The sequence below is a fragment of the Microtus oregoni genome, unplaced genomic scaffold (genome assembly GCF_018167655.1).
Source record: "Microtus oregoni isolate MIOR12 unplaced genomic scaffold, Mior012 000022F_ref0000154, whole genome shotgun sequence".
In the NCBI taxonomy this organism is placed as follows: domain Eukaryota; kingdom Metazoa; phylum Chordata; class Mammalia; order Rodentia; family Cricetidae; genus Microtus; species Microtus oregoni.
The window spans coordinates 25,324,670-25,342,161 of record NW_024543081.1 but is presented as its reverse complement, the minus strand read 5'-3'; the positions used below and the strand labels follow the sequence as shown (position 1 = coordinate 25,342,161).

Below are 17,492 nucleotides of genomic sequence, written 5' to 3'. Positions count from 1 at the left end.
AATATTATCCAAACTATGATAAGCTGGAGAGATGGTACAAATTTGTATCATTGCTTTCCCCTTAATTTTTCTCTGCGTAAGTCACAGTTTCTAACATGATAAAGAGTATATTTGGCCTATTTCTTACAACAAAATATAGTGTCCATAAGAATCAGCAGCTTCATTGGCTTTGTTCAACACTGTACTCAGGAAAAAGACAGTTTGGGGCTCCATTAGGAAAAAAGTTTTCCTAATTTAAGGGATGGATTCTTGTAGAGTTCTCAACCTGAGAGCACTCAGTGAAATGATCCATTCCTGCAAACAATGGTGTATCTGTGGTGATCACAGCACAAGGTATGTAAGGGAAAGGAAAGAAAGTGAGGTTGAAGATGGGACGAGAAGCATGGGAAGGAGGTGAGAGCGGTTGTGCAGGGACCTGTGCTCAGGTGTCCCTCACTTGACTTCAGCACACCACTACCACATTTCACACTGTTTGCCCAAGTCTCTTCCTTCTCACTTGTACTTGTTGCTAAAACTTAAGTCTATTCTAAGAATCACAAGAAAGCCAAAGGGATTTATATGTGTTATTAAGGAAAAACTAGCCACAATGTATACCTTGGAAAGGTCATAATCCCAGCAATTTGGAAAGTGGAATAGAGCAGGCAGCAATGCCATTCTGGCTTCCATCTGCCTAGTAAGCCATTTCTTTCTTAAGACCCTCTTGGGTGTTATTATACCTGAAACCCTTCTGGCCTTATCTAGGCTGAGCTCATACTATCGTTCTGGCTTATGTATTAGCTTTCTCACCACCATTCTCTCCATCTTCCTAACCCTGCTACAACACTTAAGGCATTATACTGTAACAGTTTGCAAACCTACTTCCCTCCTTATCTGAGAAAGGAGTTTCCCAAGGTCATCACTGTGTCTTATTTAGCTTAGAAAAAGTGCTTAGTACAGTGGTTTCCATAGGACATGTAGTAAAGGATTTGATGAGTGAATGGGCTTTGAGTTCCTAGCATATATATACACATAAGCACATCTTTATGTTAGATATGCAATTTATATATGTATATATCATCTATTTCAACAGAACACACACATATATGTATAAGCATATGATGTGGGATTTCCCTCTATATGCTGTGAATACCATTGGTTAATAAAGAAACTGTCTTAGGCCTTCACAGAGCAGAACAGAGGTAGGTGGGAAAAGCTAAAACGAATGCTTGCAGAAAGAAAGTAGAGTCAGGAGAAGCCATATAACCCTGCCACAGACAGACACTGGACAGAACCTTACTGGTAAGCCACAGCCATATGGCGATACACAGATTAATAGAAATGGGTTAAATTAAGATGTAAGAGGTAGCCAAAAAGAAGCTAGAGCTAATAATATATTTAATTATCATATATATTATATATTATTAAGATCTAATAATAATAATAATAAGCAGTGATTTAGTTAATACAGTCTCTGGGTGGTTATTTCAAATAACCATTCTGGGCAGCTGGGAGTGAGCAAGCAGCCTCATACTGCAGTCATAGGCATGCATATACCATGTTTTTAAACTAAAGTCATTGAGACTTAACAAAGGTGCTACACCAGGATGCCAAAACTGAGATTTGAACCCTGATTCCAGGTCACTGTCTCCAATACAGGTCTTCTAAATTTGTCTCCATTATTATTTCTCCACTTCTTTTCCATACATGTAAAGCCATGCTGGAAATGGGCCGATGTTTTCTGAGTACTATCAATATTCTGATGCAGAAGTTTACACTCTGACATTTTTGCATGATATGACCTTTGTATGTTTTGTCATTGGGTATGTGGAAGCATGTCAATGAAATTTTAAATTCTGGCATTACCCTATCCACCAAAATGATAGTCATCTCTAGACCATGCCTTGGGTCAGGACCATATGACTGTCATTCATAAATGGCATTGCATCATGAAATGCAAAAGCTAAGAACACCATTTTCATTGCAGTGGTACATACCCAAGCTTCTGATTCCCTCCAGCCAGATGTCCTCGCTTGGAAGTGAATCAGCATCTCCAAAGATTCTTCCATGCAGCCAAGATTTAGAGGCTCTGGGGTCCAGGAGAGAAGAAAGAGAACGGTGGGTTCTCTTCTTCTTTCTAAATACTCTGGGAAGAAATGAAAGCAGTGAGTAGCAGTCACCTCAGGTTGGAAACAATCCACTGGAAATGTGTTGTAGAAGGCCACTTGTTGGTTCCCGGCTTCTCAGCCCCAAAATAATCACACAGAAACTATATCATTTAAATCACTGCTTGGCCCATTAGCTCTAGTTTCTTCTTAGCTAACTCTTACATCTTAATTTAACCCATCTCCATAATCTGTGTATTGACATGTGACTGTAGCTTACCTGTTAAAGTTCTGGCATCTGTCTCATAGCTTCTCCCTGACTCTGCCTTATTCCCCCCAGCATTCAGTTTAGCTTTCCCTGCCTAGCTAAGTTCTGCCCTGCTATAGATCCAAAGCAGTTTCTTTATTCACTAATGGTAATCACAGAATACAGAGGGGAATCCCACATGAGAAATGATTTGATGCACAGAGTAGGTCTACAAAAAACCCATAAAGTCAATTCCTCAAAAGTTTTTTTTTACAGGTTACTGTGTTCTGGGGTTGTGAATTTAAGTTCCCCCAAAGTAATCATGCCTTAAAACATATATCCACTGTAGAAAGGCTTGAATGTTGCAGAGCCAGAGCATAAATACAAATTATCTTTGGTTCTCTTTAGTCCATTTATAGAAATTCATTGCCCATATCTGTTTGTGACTATTCCTGGAGACCCACTGGAATCTGTTGACATAAAAGACCACTAATTCCACTGACCTAAAAGCTAAGAATGTAGTCTGATTGAGCCTGGAACCTATAGTAGAGTTTCTCATTTGGTTGTGCTACCTGAAGGCTATATGGTTTGGCTAAGGTCATCCAACCAGGAAATGCATAGCTTGGAAGCAAATCTAATCAGTCAGACTCCACAAACAATGCTCCTAACCATCATATTATGTTGAAGATATGTGCTCTGAAGAATTATGTAGAAAATGCCCACTAAGAACTGGAATTGCCAGAATAATTGAGAATCAATAAAGCTTTCTGGGGTAAGTAAAGCATAAATTATATGAGACGATTGTTGAAAAATAAATGTCTTTCATATTGGGTCATGGTTAAATGTGAAGATGGAAAGATAGCAAAAAATCCTGCATGTTTCCTGGGGGAGCCTGGGGTTGAATGTTAGAGTAAAAGAAACCACAGGAGTGTGACTTGAGAAAAGGATGGGTAATGATGTAACTCAGGTTTTATTTCCAAACCACAAAGAATGACTTGGAGGATCAGGGAGATATTGAAAATTCATGACAATATCACTTCTTGTCCACCTGTGTGGAATGTGTCAAGCCCTGTGCTGAACACGTTATGTCAGTGAGAAATGCAAAAGGGCTGATCCAAAACCAAGTATCACAGAAAGGAAATGGATGCTTTTATCATGGCAACATTCAGACAGGCATCTAGAACCAATCTCAGAAGATGCATTTTGAAGTGGCTTTCCCATAGTGTAAAGGTAGGTTACAGCAAGTAACCGTGGGTTTTATTTATTTAATTTGCATGGTGTGTGTGTGTGTGTGTGTGTGTGTGTGTGTGTGTGTGTGTGTGTAGACCAGAAGTCCTGCTTGAGTATCTTTCTCTATCACTCTCCATCCTATTGTTTGAGACAAGGTCTCTACTGAACCTGGAGCTTTCTGATTGGACTAGATTGTGCGGTCAATGAATTCCATGATTGTACGTGTCTTTGCCTTCCCAGCACTGGGATTACTGATGCACAATGCTGTGGGTGACTGGCTTCTATGTGGTGCTAGGGGTCTGAACTCATGTCCTTATGCTTGTACGCAAGGCATTTGACCCACTGAGACATTCCCCAAGTCCTAAGCCCTAATTATTCATGATTCTCAATTCGGATATTTTATCCTTCTTTCTTGTAGTAAACCCCTTCCTTAAACTGTATCCCCACCAAGACTCTTGCATTTTCCCAATTGTATGAGGGTTTCTCAAAATCCTTTGCCTGTGCCTTTCTCCATGGCTCTCCATTTCCTACTTTAACAGGCCACCTAAATCTTTTAGAATTCAAAACTTCCACCCCAGCATGTGTATCACTTCATTTTATTTTTATTTGTTTTCATGTTTGCTTCCCCTGCTTCCAATTCCTCTTTTATTCTCATACTTTTGGGCAGCATTGTGTTCAGCTATGTGGATGAACGAGTGGTGTGCAGAATAGCCCTTTAACATTGTAAAGGACAAGGCCTTTACAGTGTTCTCTACTTACCTAACTAAGTTCTCCTTGTACATAACACTGGTATGGGAGGGGTTCAGAGTGATGTGGCCATCTGGGTCACAAAGGAAACTGTCCTCAGTCCAAATGTAGTAGCCATTGGTGAGGAGTCGGGGGCTTCTGCGACAGACATAGTGGGAGCCTGTCAGGGGGTCTATGGAGCAGCATTCAAAAGAACTCTCTCCATCCAAGAAGCCACAATCAAAGCTAAAAAGGAAAAAAAGAAAAGGTCCTTTAAGTCACTACCAAGTACTTACAATCACACAAACCCCATAGGACCATCTAGACACTATGAAGGTAATTTCATTCTTCATAATAAAGACTGCCAAATACTTCCTCAGCCCTTAGCAATGGTGCTCTTAACTTTCAGGACTTTGAACCACACAGCATTTAGTTCTTTCTTTTTTGAATTTTGGTGACAACATTTTGGCCAGTCAGCTTCATCACCTTATGATGGATTTACTACACACTTGATATTGGTCCATTCTTTTGAAAATATCGCCAAACAGCCTTTTCTGGATGTTGGAAACATGCTATTTTCCTGTTTATTTCCTGTACATCCTGTACAAAAATCTGTACACTAAAGGTTATTTAAGCCTCATAGATTTTTATCAAAGATGAAATAATTTCATGAACAGTTCTTTTTTTTTTTTGGTTTTTTTTTTTTCGAGACAGGGTTTCTCTGTGGTTTTGGAGCCTGTCCTGGAACTAGCTCTTGTAGACCAGGCTGGCCTCGAACTCACAGAGATCCGCCTGCCTCTGCCTCCCGAGTGCTGGGATTAAAGGCGTGCGCCACCACCGCCCGGCTTTCATGAACAGTTCTTAATACTGGTATCTTGTATATTCTAAACATTCTAAACCAAACACGTTGGCTACTATTTATATGTGTTCATGTTTTGTGTTTTTGAATTTGGGGGAGATTCTAACTGTTCTAATTTAATTTTTTGTTGCTGTGTTAAGCTTTTGGACTAAAGGCAACTTGGGGATGAAAGAATTCATTTCATCTTACAGGTTACTGTCCAACCTCAAGGACTGACAAGGCAGGAACTTAAAGCAGAAACCTGAGGGAATAGAGCTTATTGTTTTACTTCCTCTAGTTTGCTAAACTAATTTTCTTACATAGCCCAGGTCCACTGTCTAGGGCTGGCACCACTCTAAAAAGTAGCAAGTAAGAAAATGCCCCATAGGCATGGCCATAGGTCAATCTAATTGAGACAATTCTTTGGTGGAGGGTAATTCTTCACAAGTGACTCTAATGGTGTGTCAACTGTCAAGTTGAAGGTAACTATGACACTAACTCTATCAATGTAATAGTTTTAATGTCTTTGTATAATTTCATTAAAATGGAAATGTAGGTAAAAGCTAATAAACTAGAAAGAATACTGAGAGAAGATAAAAATAGGTGATGAAGAAGGATAGAGGGTAGGACAAAGGACACACAGCACATGAAAGAGGAAAGGAAGACCGATGAAGGAATTTAGAGGAGGAGAAGGGAAGCCTAGGGGCAACAAGAGTGGGGAGAACAGAGGGAGGAAAATCACTGAAACACAGTCAGTTCAAAAAAATGCCCCAATAATTTTTAATAATTTCCTGCCAATAAAAAACAACTTATAGACTTACTGATGGTGCCAGGTTCTTACTTTGAATCACTGATGAAAATACTGAACAGCACAAGTACAGGGACCTGAGACTTTGGAAAGGCCAGAAATGACCTCTCTCCAGAGAGGTCTGGACCACTTCATTTCAGCATCATTTTTTGTTCATCATTTCCTCTTTTTTTTTTTTTAGAAAAGGAAAGGAAGACACCAGTAATAACAACAGATAATAATTGTCCAAGATCTTGATGCTTCTGGGTGAGAGGTGAGTTACACATTTCTATTGTTATTATTTTTTTGGCCTCTTTACCTATGTTTTCCTCTCCATACTGTTTGCCTTCTCAAGAATCAATGGAGATATCCATAGTGCACTGGCCGCTTGGGAACTACAGAGCTCTGGACCTGCATTTCTAGCTGCCCTCTAAGGTTCAATCTTCAACAATTATTATCAACCCCAGTTTTTTCTAACACCAAGTCCTTTCTTGTCTTGAGAGATGACTGAAGAAGTCCTGGGAGAATTTTGATTTCTGGTGTTGATGAAGGGACAGACCCTACCATAGCCTTTAAAAAGTTTGTGTAGTTATTCATCTATTGTCGGTTGTAAGTCATGTCTCATCCCCTCTTTCTATATTTCCCACAGACATTTCTAACTTTTCAATTTAAAAACCTATGAACAATTAACATATGAGCTTGCTGTTAATAATATACTAATTAATAAAAATTATTTGTTGAACGGACTGGAGAGATGGCTCAGAGTTTAAGGGTGCTGGCTGCTCTTCCAAAGATCCTGAGTTCAATGCCCAGCAACCACAGGGCAGCTCACAATTATCTATAATGAGATTGGGTTTCCTCTTCTGGCCTGCAGGCATACATGCAGGCGGAATATTGTATACATAATAAGTAATAAATAAATAAATCTTTAAAAAGAAAAGGAAATTATTATTGAAGTTGCACCATGTATATAGCCCCCAATTTATTTGTTCTGCCTTTTGTAAATCTCTCTAAAAGGCAGGGATACTTAGCTTACAGGGGAGTTAGGATGGAATCCTAGTTAAACTGACCCAACACAAATTCATGTTTCTGCCTATGTATCCTTGGCTCATTCATATGGTAGTATCAGAAGACCGGATGTTTACAGGAAGGATAGATTCTAATATTGGTGTTAGATTCTCTTATCTTGCAGGTACATTTCAGAAAATGCTGGAGGAAACCTCGACTAAAGCCTATGGGAAGGAAAACAAAGATTCTATTGCAGGGTAGAAGAAAACGATGAAATCAGCTAGTGTGAGCAGAATATGAAATATGGCCAGCTTGCTGGTAAACACTCTGACTCTCGTAAAATGAAGTGGAAGACAAAAGTGGTTTGAATGGGAATGATCCCCATAGACTCGCACATTGGAATGCTTGGTCTCCAGTTGGTGGAACTGTTTGAGTAGGATTAGGAGGTGTGGTCTTGTCAGTGGAGAAGTGTCACTGAGGATTGGCTTTAAGGTTTAAAAAGTCCATGTCTGTTCCTGTTAGTTCTTTCTTTATCTGCCTCTTGCTTCTGGATCATATGTAAGCTCTCAGTTGCTGCTCTGGCACCATGCCTGTCCCGTTACTGCCATGTTCCCCTCTACGATGGTCATGAACTGTAACACTCTAGAATTTTAAGCATCCATAAACAATTTCTTCTATACGTTGTTTTTGTCATCATGGTGCTTTATTGTGGCAAAAGAAAGCAGCTAAGACACCAGCTTAAGAAACAAAAACCCAGTGATATCTAAGAATTCAATGTAGTTTTCCACTCAATAAAGAAATGATCGTACCTGCCTATGTACTCACACTAAAAAGGAAAAACAAGTCATTCTTCAAGTAGACAAGTTTTCAGTTACTAATGCACAGGGTGGAAAATATATATAGCCATGGTCCTTTTAAAGGAAGACAAAATAAGATGGGCAGGAAGGAAGTTTGATTTGACAGAGAAGAACCCTGTGACATACCTTGGGAAAATGCATGTGGGGGACAGCTCTCCAGAATGTCCTTTGTGTGACCTGGTGGAATCTGTGTAAGGAAAAAAAGAAAGAAATTTTCAACATCTCACCAACATTGGTGATCACAATTGGCCACAGTGGAGACCCATGAGCAGGTATGTCTAGATGTCCCAGTCTTAGCAAGAAGACAGCAAGGTAATAGAGCGGTGTGAAAAGCTAGTTTCGGGGAAGCCACCAACTTGTCACCTATTCCCTATGGGAAGCATAAAACAATGGAGAAATTTCTGTCTTCTGTCCTTTCTCACACTCCACAGTCCTTGAAAATTTTCTTTAAATCATGGCCACCAAACTGAGTTTATGAATGGAAAAGAGAAAGAAATGTGTGTGATGTTGTAAAAAAATCAAAATCCGTGGCTCATTGTATTGGTTATGGTAGGTTACTCCATAATCTGAGAAATTTAATCACTGGCCACAAGTTTTGTTATTTGTGTGTTTGTAGATTTTTACAACAGCAAACAGAAGGCATTGTTTGGGCGGAGTATAAAAATTTCATTTTGTGTGTGCAAGTGTGTGTGCATGTGTCTTCCTCTATTGCTCTTCACCTTTTTGAGATAAAGTCTCTCTCTAGAGCTCATCAATTCTCCTAGAACGTATACTATCTGTACCAGGATTACAGGTACCATCATCCATCATACCCAGTCCTTTCTGTGGGCTATGTAAATCTGAATCCAGGTCTTCATGCTCGCATGGTGAACACTTCACATCACATTGCCACATCCCCGGCCCTGGGTTTGATTTTGTTTCTTTTAAATATATGATTCTTAAAGGTATGAAGCCTGTGAGATCTTCATTAAAGAAGACTTAAATACAAACTCTGGCCTATGAAAATGGGCTTCACCTGGAGGAGGGTTGCAGGTTATTAATAGCCTAAGCTGTGCCACATAATTTTATAACAGGCACCGATGGTAGCAAGACTTCTAACAGTGGGGCTTAGTGAAACTTGGTTTCCTTACTGACAAATACTACTAAAAACAAATAAGGTAATTTAGACTTTCAGCTTGGACCTTTATTATGAGTAGAAAACTGTGGGTGTGAGAGAGGGAGAGAAAGGGGGTGTAGGCAGAAAAATAAGAGGAAGGAAGAAACTCAAAACCACTAGCATTTCAACAACACCCTTATTTTCTGCAAGTAGCTATCAATCTTTCAGCATTTTTTGTAGACAGTTTTGCATCTTAATTGTAGCCAGTAAACAGTCTGCTTTCACATTTATGCATAAGCATCTAAAAAAACAGTGATTTTTTTCTCCTAAAAAGAAAAAAAAATGCCACATTTCTCTCAAGGAAAGAAATGAAGTCAAAATCATTGCCAAAGCACACACTGGCATTTAAGAAACACAAGCTACTGACAGATGGCTAATGGTCTAAGTATCAGCAAAATCAAAGCAAGGAAATTGCTAAGAGGACTCTAATCATTCAAAGATAATTGCACAGAGCAGTTTCATATTTACTTGCTACTGGTGTCGACATCAGTTGAGAGACTCGGTACATCTTGAGAAGGCCGCTTGTTCAAACTTCACAGATTTTTTTTTCTGCAAAAGACGTTTAAAAAAAAAGATGGACCATATATTAAAAATAGACAAATGATGCCAAAACAGATGGCATCTACTAATTGTCCTAGTCAGATTTGTTTGCTGAAATGATAGAGAGACGTAAGATTGAAGACAGCAGACCAGATTGTGGAACTTCAATGAGGTGGTGCCTGCTTCAGAGACTTCAAATTCTATTTTTCATTGTCTCATTGCATAAGGCTGAATATTCTGTAAATAAAGACCCCGTTTTTGGGAGGAAAGCAATACTTACAAAGGTTGATTTGCCCTCCAGATTAAATAGTGTTCCTTACTTAATTAAGAAATCTGAAAGCGTGGCTGGTTCTAGAGTCCTTGAAACAAACTCATGTTATTTAAAGCAGCCTGCAGAGTGTAGCTTTATTATCAAGTTGCAGACAGTGCTTAGGGACTGGTGCCTGTCTTCTTTGCTCAACAACATGAACTATTGACAAGTGGCCATGGAGAAGCCTGGTGCTTTTTGTGGTGACTAACAGTTTAAACATTCCTAAAGAGCATAAGCTACCCTGAGCTACAAATAGCACACCACCACCCAGATCACAAAGCTCCATTTCTGAAAGCATATAATTTACTTTTCAATTACAAAGTAAGCGTACATCCAAGTGTACTCTTTGTGTAAACTTTGATCAGTTACTTCTTATCACATAGTTCTATCTCCAGGTGGCTAGTGTGTGTGTGTGTGTGTGTGTGTGTGTGTGTGTGTGTGTGTCTAATCACTACCCTGGTAGTTTTGTAAGGTGAAACTCATGTCTTTTATGATCCAGTATCTCTGTCTATACTTGTAATAAACATGACAACTAATAATTGACTATTGTAACATAATACGTTAAATCAATCTCATCAATTCTAGGACTCAATATAGAACAGTTTACTGATGTATGTATGAACCATTCAAGGAATCATATACTGCAGCTGATAAGATCCCTTTAAAGAAGACAGGAGGCATTTCTAGAATTCTCTGAAGGTTTCTAAACCAAAACACACATTTAAAATTCACTGATGTGAAAAATAAGATACTGCACACAAACATATTAGCTTGTCACTTGTCACTTCATCATTGACAAATACAATAAGAATATATCTGGTCCAAGTGACTGTATGCTAGTTTCACTTGCTTACTTTTAAGCTGTGACATTCTGCAGCAGAAAGCAAGGAAGGTCTCACTGTTTGATCTTACAAAAGCAAGTAGCTGTGTACAGTGAGGACAACGCCAGTTAGTCAAGCATTAGTAACTGTGAAAACAACTAGCGTTAACAGCTCAAGAACTTTTCAAGAAACAGACTCTGTCTACCCGTTCATCAAAGCAATGCATCTGTGTTCTGAAATAGAACTCGCTCATACATATTCCTCCACAGGGAGTCCCCAGGCTCTTCTTCCAACTGACAAATGACAGGATGGTTACTGAAATATGAAGCTTCCCCGTGGTTGGCAGTGCAGAAATCTGGACCCCGCAGTCCTTCAGCTGAAAGCCCCATTAGAATGCCAACAGGTGCAGAAGTTCCTTCACAAAGGAAATCCCGTCTTCCCTTCTGGTGCAAACTGCCCGCATCCCCGCTACTTGGAGGCATCCACAGTGCAGTTTAGTTCTTCGGTGGCCTCTGGAGCTTTCAACTGTTTCCTAGAATAGAATAGCTTGTCATTCTTGGGAGAGTCAAGCCTCGCAGCCCTTGTTTACTTTCAAAATCAGCCTTCTGAACCAGAGGCAGGGCAGCAGAGTGAGGTCATACTTCCTGTCATGATCATATCAGTGGTGTTCACATAGTGGAACATGGTGAAGATAGCAAATCTCCTTGACCGTGGTAGAACATGGGCAACCCAGAGTCAGGTCAGCTAGATACCTTCTGGTCAATGAAGGGTGCTTCTTAGAGTTACCGTGTCACCCCAACCTGTATGAACACGATAAAAACTTTTAATCAAGCAACTCTTCCTGTCTGTCATTTTCTGATCACATTTAATTATGGGTAGTATATAATTATGTTCTTGGTCCAATTAACCTAATTATATGGAAGATAATATATCAAAGCTGTTAAATTCAGGATGCTATAAAGATATATGATTGTGTGATTTTTATGAGAATTTGCACAGTACTAAACTGTTGAATCAAAAAAGTCTGATTTTTTTCAAAATGTTCAACGGGTAACATTCTACATTTACTTTTTATTAGGGTTCAAATTACTTTGTGCTTCTGTACACATCGATGCTTTTTAAGCGACAATAGAATTAAATCATCCCAGCAACACTGAGCTAACACCAAGTAGTGGAAAGAGCCTGGGATTCACAGTCTCACAGGCTAAGATTAAAATGGCCTACCATGCTAGCTATGGGACCTCAGACTTGTTACTTTGCTTCCTTGAGCTGCGATTTTCTCAAATTTAAATGTAATAATCTATACTCCCAAAGTTGCCTTGGAAAATTAAATGAGATGAAAGACAAGAGAAATAGCTGGGTATCTGAGAAAAAAAATGCAAGATGCATTCCTTATTAGATTTATCAATTGATTTCTCTTTGGAGAGTTGCTTGGTCAGTCTGTTGGAGAAGTTGGTGTCATCAGTTCTTAGGAATCCTTACAGTACTGATGTTTTGTTGATGCTGGGAGACATCAGTATTATTTCACACACAGAACCCACCTCTGCTGTCTCTTCCTAAGCTATCACCTCGTTCTGCCGAGGTTTTATGCTAACATCCCAACTGTCACTTGGTCTCTCTCCAATACATTATGCATACCACATACAGAATTAACTCACTATGAAAATCTGATGATGTCATTCCTTAAATTAAAACCTTCAAGGGCTAGTCTTTGCTACTTCCTCACAATAAGTTCAAAATCATCCCTGTGGCCTCTAAAGTCCTATGAAGTCCAGTGTTGCCTTAGTTTTAGCCTCATAGTGCATCCATTTTGTTGTCTAAAATCCAACCATTCTGACCTTAGCATTCGATCTTGCTCAGTTTTGCTTTCACCTTAGAGCCTTTGTAACGTACCACCTTTGTCTCTCCATCTTGTTCTTTAACCCGCTCTGTCCCACCTACATTGAGCTATAGAGTCCGTGGCTCTCTACGTTGTCCTTAGGAATGGGCATTGTTGCTACAGGTAATGAACCAAGAGTCTGTTGATGTTCTATCTTCTGCTTTACTGTGAGTGTTGGGAGCATATGGTCTGTTTTTCTTGTCATCTACCAGCTTTACATTTATTTCCAGGTCCACTGCACATTAGGAACTCAAAAATACATGAGTTGTGTGTTTTCCATCTAAGTCAGTCTGCGCTTTTTCACACAGAGTACAGAATTTGATCACAGCCTGGCATTGCTCTTCTGGTCATAGCTAGGGAAAGTTAATAACCCCTAAAGAGCTGTAGGGAAGTCATTTTATCACAGCAATTACTCCACAGGAAAAAAACAAATATTTGAACCTTAGTTGTTAATGGTGATATGCTTTTACTTTAACAGGTGGTGGCTTTGCAATTGGTCACCATGACTAAGCTGAACTTTTCCCCAGAACTCTTTGCATTTCATTCTCTACCCACGAACTTGCACAGAAGGCGAAATGTAGAAATGGAGTGGGAGCCTTGGCTGGCTATGAAAAGGTCCACATCTGGTTACTTTCAAATGTCAACTTGGCACAACTAGGATTTAACCGAGACAGAAGTCTTAATTGAGGAATTGCCTAGATCTGATTGGCCTGTGGCCAAATCTTTGTGGGGCTACCATATGGTTAGATCATATAGGAAGATCCAGCTCACTGTGGACAGCACCGCTTCATGAACTATATAAGAACAGAGAAAGCTAACTGAGAGCAAGAAAGCAAGGGTGTATATATTCTGTCTCTGCTTTTAACTGTGGATACAATGCAACGAGCCGCTTGAATTCCTGGCTTGACTTCTCCAAAATAATGCCCTGCAGCCTGGAATTGTAGTCCACATAAACTCTTTCCTTCCCATGTTGCTTTTTGACAGGCTATTTGTTACAACAAGCAAACAATCTGTGTAGGTCAGACTGTTTATATCTTACTCATACATACCTGCAAAAGACATTTGGATCTTTCTGTGGGCTGAGCCCACAAAAAAGCTCCAGTCCCTACTGAGTCCTCATCACCAACTTTACAAATCCTAAGAGAGACGTAAGTAAGTATGGCTGTGAAGAAACAACCTCAGATTCTTTTCAAAGCATCTGAGGTGTTGAGGGTTAGGACTGTCAGGTGGGAGCAGAATGAGACAGCTGTCAGTGACAGATCTGACTCTGGTTGATTCTTAAACACTTCAGTTTCCGTGGCTCTTCTCCCCTCCATGCAAATTTTCTGAACCTCATCAACTGTTGTTTGTGTTCCCATTCTGGACTGCTTATAAGAACACCAAATTCGGCCAGGCGGTGGTGCACGCCTTTAATCCCAGCACTCGGGAGGTAGAGGCAGGAGGATCTCTGTGAGTTCGAGGCCAGCCTGGACTACAAGAGCTAGTTCCAGGACAGGAACCAAAAAGCTACGGAGAAATCCTGTCTCGAAAAATCAAAAAAAAAAAAAAAAGCACCAAATTTGACTCTAACAATCGTGTATACTTGTGTGAGGTTTGCTCCCTATTTTACAATTGCATGACCTGCATCATTGCTAGTTATTCTCATGTCCTGTCCTGTGTTAGTTAGCTGTACAATGGCTACAGTCTAATGTACTTTGGGCTATTATAGTATTTTATTTTGGGGGTACTGGGTATTGAACTTAAGAATTTACACATACTAGGCAAGTACTCTACTTAGAGCTAAAGCCCTAGCCCTAGGCCAAGCTTGTTTTAGTATCAAAGACTGGAGAATCAGCCCCATGATAAGCATCTCCCTTTCTTCAAAATTCTATTTTCAAAAAGGTCTTCTATTTTATTTCATGTGTATGAGTGTTTTGTCTGCATGTGTGAAAGTGCCCTATGTGCATTCAGTGACCAAGGGACATAGAAGGGAACATTGGATTCTTTGAAACTGGAGTTACAAATGTTTGTTAGCGGCTACTACATGGGTTCTGGGAACTCAACGCAGGTTCTCTGAAAGAGCCACAAGAGCTCTTAACTGATGATCCACCTCCCAGGCACAGACATCCTCATTTTAATGCAGAGTGAAAAAAACAAGAGAGTTTACAGAAACACATAATGACTTGCAAAGCTCTTTTGTACAACAGGTGTTTGGAATTTCCACTCGTGTGCCATGCATGAGTTGAAGCAACCTGAATGGCCAAGCTCAATGTCTCCAAAGTGTAAAAAGTTTTTTTACCAAATGAATCATCACAGTCAGAGTAATAGACAAGACAAAGAGCAGATAGCTGGAGGAGGAGGATATTACTGAAATAATCCCTAATTTACTATAGTTCTAGGCTCATGTCAGAGATACATACATTCTCCGCCCTTGACTTTCAAGCATGGTGTATTCATTTCTCCCCAGAGGACATTCAAGAGACAAATCCATCATAATGGCAGAATTCAAATCTAGACTCTCACAATGGCCTCTTCCCCAATGTGATCCCTCTTGATACGAAGGCCATGGAACAATCTTGGATTCTCTGTCCAACAAGAACAACGCAGAATAAACTCCACCAAGACTCTAGAAAGAGGACTGATGGATGGACAGGGCAAGATCATGGAACTCTGAGACTAGAAGGTCTGATGCTCCCATGTGAAAGCCCTGGATCCTGCGAGTGATCAATGTGCTCAGTACAGGGCATGTTCTAGCAATGAAGCCAGCACCTCGGGCAACTGGTTTGGGCATCTTGCTCCGGATACTAAAAGCTTTTATTTCCAAAGCACTCATTGTCTACACCCAAAAGTTAAGAAAATGAGCTTTCCATGGGCCTGCAAAATTCCCCAGACAGACTTGATTCTTTGCAGAAGTTGAAAAATGACAAGAAGCTCTGAGTCTGTGGGTTCTTTCTCATAATCTTCTTGTACCTTAGCACCTCTTTGGCTATGTTTTATATCAAAAACACAGTTGGCATATTTCTTCCGTTTTATTTCATCACATTCCTTATGTTTGTATCACTACCTATAGTTCATTTTAGACTTGTTTCTGTCTTTGTTCTTAATTGCTGACATGCTGGGCTTGGGCCCAAATCTGTGACTTGCTTCTTGGATTTCCGCCAAGTGTCATAGGATTCATTCATGGACACTGTCTGAGTCACTGTTCTTTTGCTATTAAAGAGATACCATGATGAAGGCAACTCTTAAAAAAGAAAGAATTTAACTGGGGGTTTGCTTGCAGTTTCAGAGGCTTAGTTTATGGTCATCTTGGCAGGGGGCGTGGCAGCAACATGGCACTGAAGCAGGAGTTGAGTGCTATATCCTCATCCTCAGGCTGAGAGCTGGTAACTCTGGGCCTGTCTTGGGCTTTGATAACCTCAAAGCCCACTTCCCATGATGCATTTCATCCAACAAGGCCACGGCTCTTAATCCTTTAAATTCTTTCATAGTGCCACTCCTTGGTGACTAAGTATTCAAATATATGAGCTGGGGAGCATTCTTATCCAAACCGAAACACTGTCTTCAAAGTTTGAAGTTTGATGAAAACTAGGTAGATCATAATGACTGTCTAATCTGTCACCATATTGTAGGATATGAATACCAAGGGTATTCTACCTTGTGAAGATTGTGGAAGGAAGGATAGAGATTATTCACATGAGTATAGGGAAGATGTGATAATGATACAGTTGGAAGTTACACAGTAGGACAAGGCAAATAAGAAAAATCGTCAGGCTAGGTAGATTGTGAGGCACTTAAAGTGATTCAACTTTAACCCCTGTATAAAAGCTATGGTCTTTCTTGTTCAGATAGTGACACAATATGAATTCTCTAGTGGAGCCTTCTGAGTTTGGCAATCTATAATTTCTATGTGATTTAACTCACTTCAGCACATTTAGTATTTGCTTTCGGATTAAATTTTGTCTGTATTTGTTCCTAATAAATCTTTTAGGGTTTATCTATTTCCCTGAAACTTGAAGAACATGAGTGTTTTCAAAAGAGAAAGGTAACAAGAGGGAGAAAGAGAGAGAGAAGGAGAGCAGATGAGGAAAACCATCAGCTAGTTGTAAAACCCTAGTGTAAGTCTTTGCAAACATGTCAATCTAGGAGGCAACAATAGTTTTGGATTGTTCTCCATGATCCCCAGCAGAAAGCCTGAGGGTATATGTAAAATATCTAAATATTTCTCAGAAAATGTGTATTTTGATGAGCATGTAATGAGTGGAGGTAGAGCTACCCTCAGGTAAATGGACCACCAAGAAAGGTGAGAGGACCAATGGGAAGCCTCTGGCATATGAACATTCTTTATTGTTTAGGAAGCATGTGAGTCTTGTTTTCTCCATTCAATTCTCATTACAGCTCCATGAAACAGCTTTGCAATGCCCATTAACATGAAGAAAAACCAACCAGAGACACATCTACTTTCTAAACTGCTGGCTCCATATCAAGCCTAACCTAATTTCTAACCTTATTCCAAATCCCTGCCTCGGATACACTTTACTGTTTGGGATTGCTACTGAAATAAGCGATAGCATGGAAGAAGCCAATAGATTTATTTTCTTCAGCGTTACAATTTTCTATGATCTTTAAGATATGGCTAGTCCTAAAACAAGAAAAGAAAAACAAAGGATACTTGTCCTTATTAGGGTAAAGTTGTTTCTGTAGAATCTTGCCAAGTCACTAGAGAGGAAGTCCCAGTAGCTGACCACAGGGGATGTTGCTTCAGAATCTTACAAGGGGAAGCCAGCAAGCCAGGGGGTAGCAATGCTGATGCCAACATACCCTCTGGGATCATCCTCCCCTAACCCTTTCCACAGAGAATAACCTCCTCTATCTCAACATCCAGCAGTTAACTTGGGGATGTAGGATAAGAGGACGAACAGCGAGGCAAATTTCAAGTGGTCAAGTTTACATGATTGTGTGTTCCTGCATGCTAACCCTTGTATGCAATGCAAATAACCTGTTCACTATTAAATGTCTTATGGCCAGGAATTGGA

At 39.9% G+C, this 17,492-nt stretch overlaps 1 protein-coding gene across 1 annotated transcript in view; it reads right to left on the bottom strand.

Moving 5' to 3' along the window:
* Nucleotides 1-11,006, bottom strand: part of Tmem71 (transmembrane protein 71) — a 42,937-nt gene extending 31,931 nt beyond the window's left edge. Inside the window, exons 1-5 of the mRNA XM_041672495.1 lie at nucleotides 10,857-11,006; nucleotides 9,399-9,479; nucleotides 7,901-7,961; nucleotides 4,318-4,530; nucleotides 1,974-2,122 (exon numbers count right to left, since the gene is read on the bottom strand). Of these exons, the coding sequence (XP_041528429.1) occupies nucleotides 1,974-2,122; nucleotides 4,318-4,530; nucleotides 7,901-7,961; nucleotides 9,399-9,438 (463 nt within the window). The 5' untranslated portion in view covers nucleotides 9,439-9,479; nucleotides 10,857-11,006. The remainder of the gene's footprint in view (nucleotides 1-1,973; nucleotides 2,123-4,317; nucleotides 4,531-7,900; nucleotides 7,962-9,398; nucleotides 9,480-10,856) is intronic.
* Nucleotides 11,007-17,492: the final 6,486 nt, after the last annotated feature.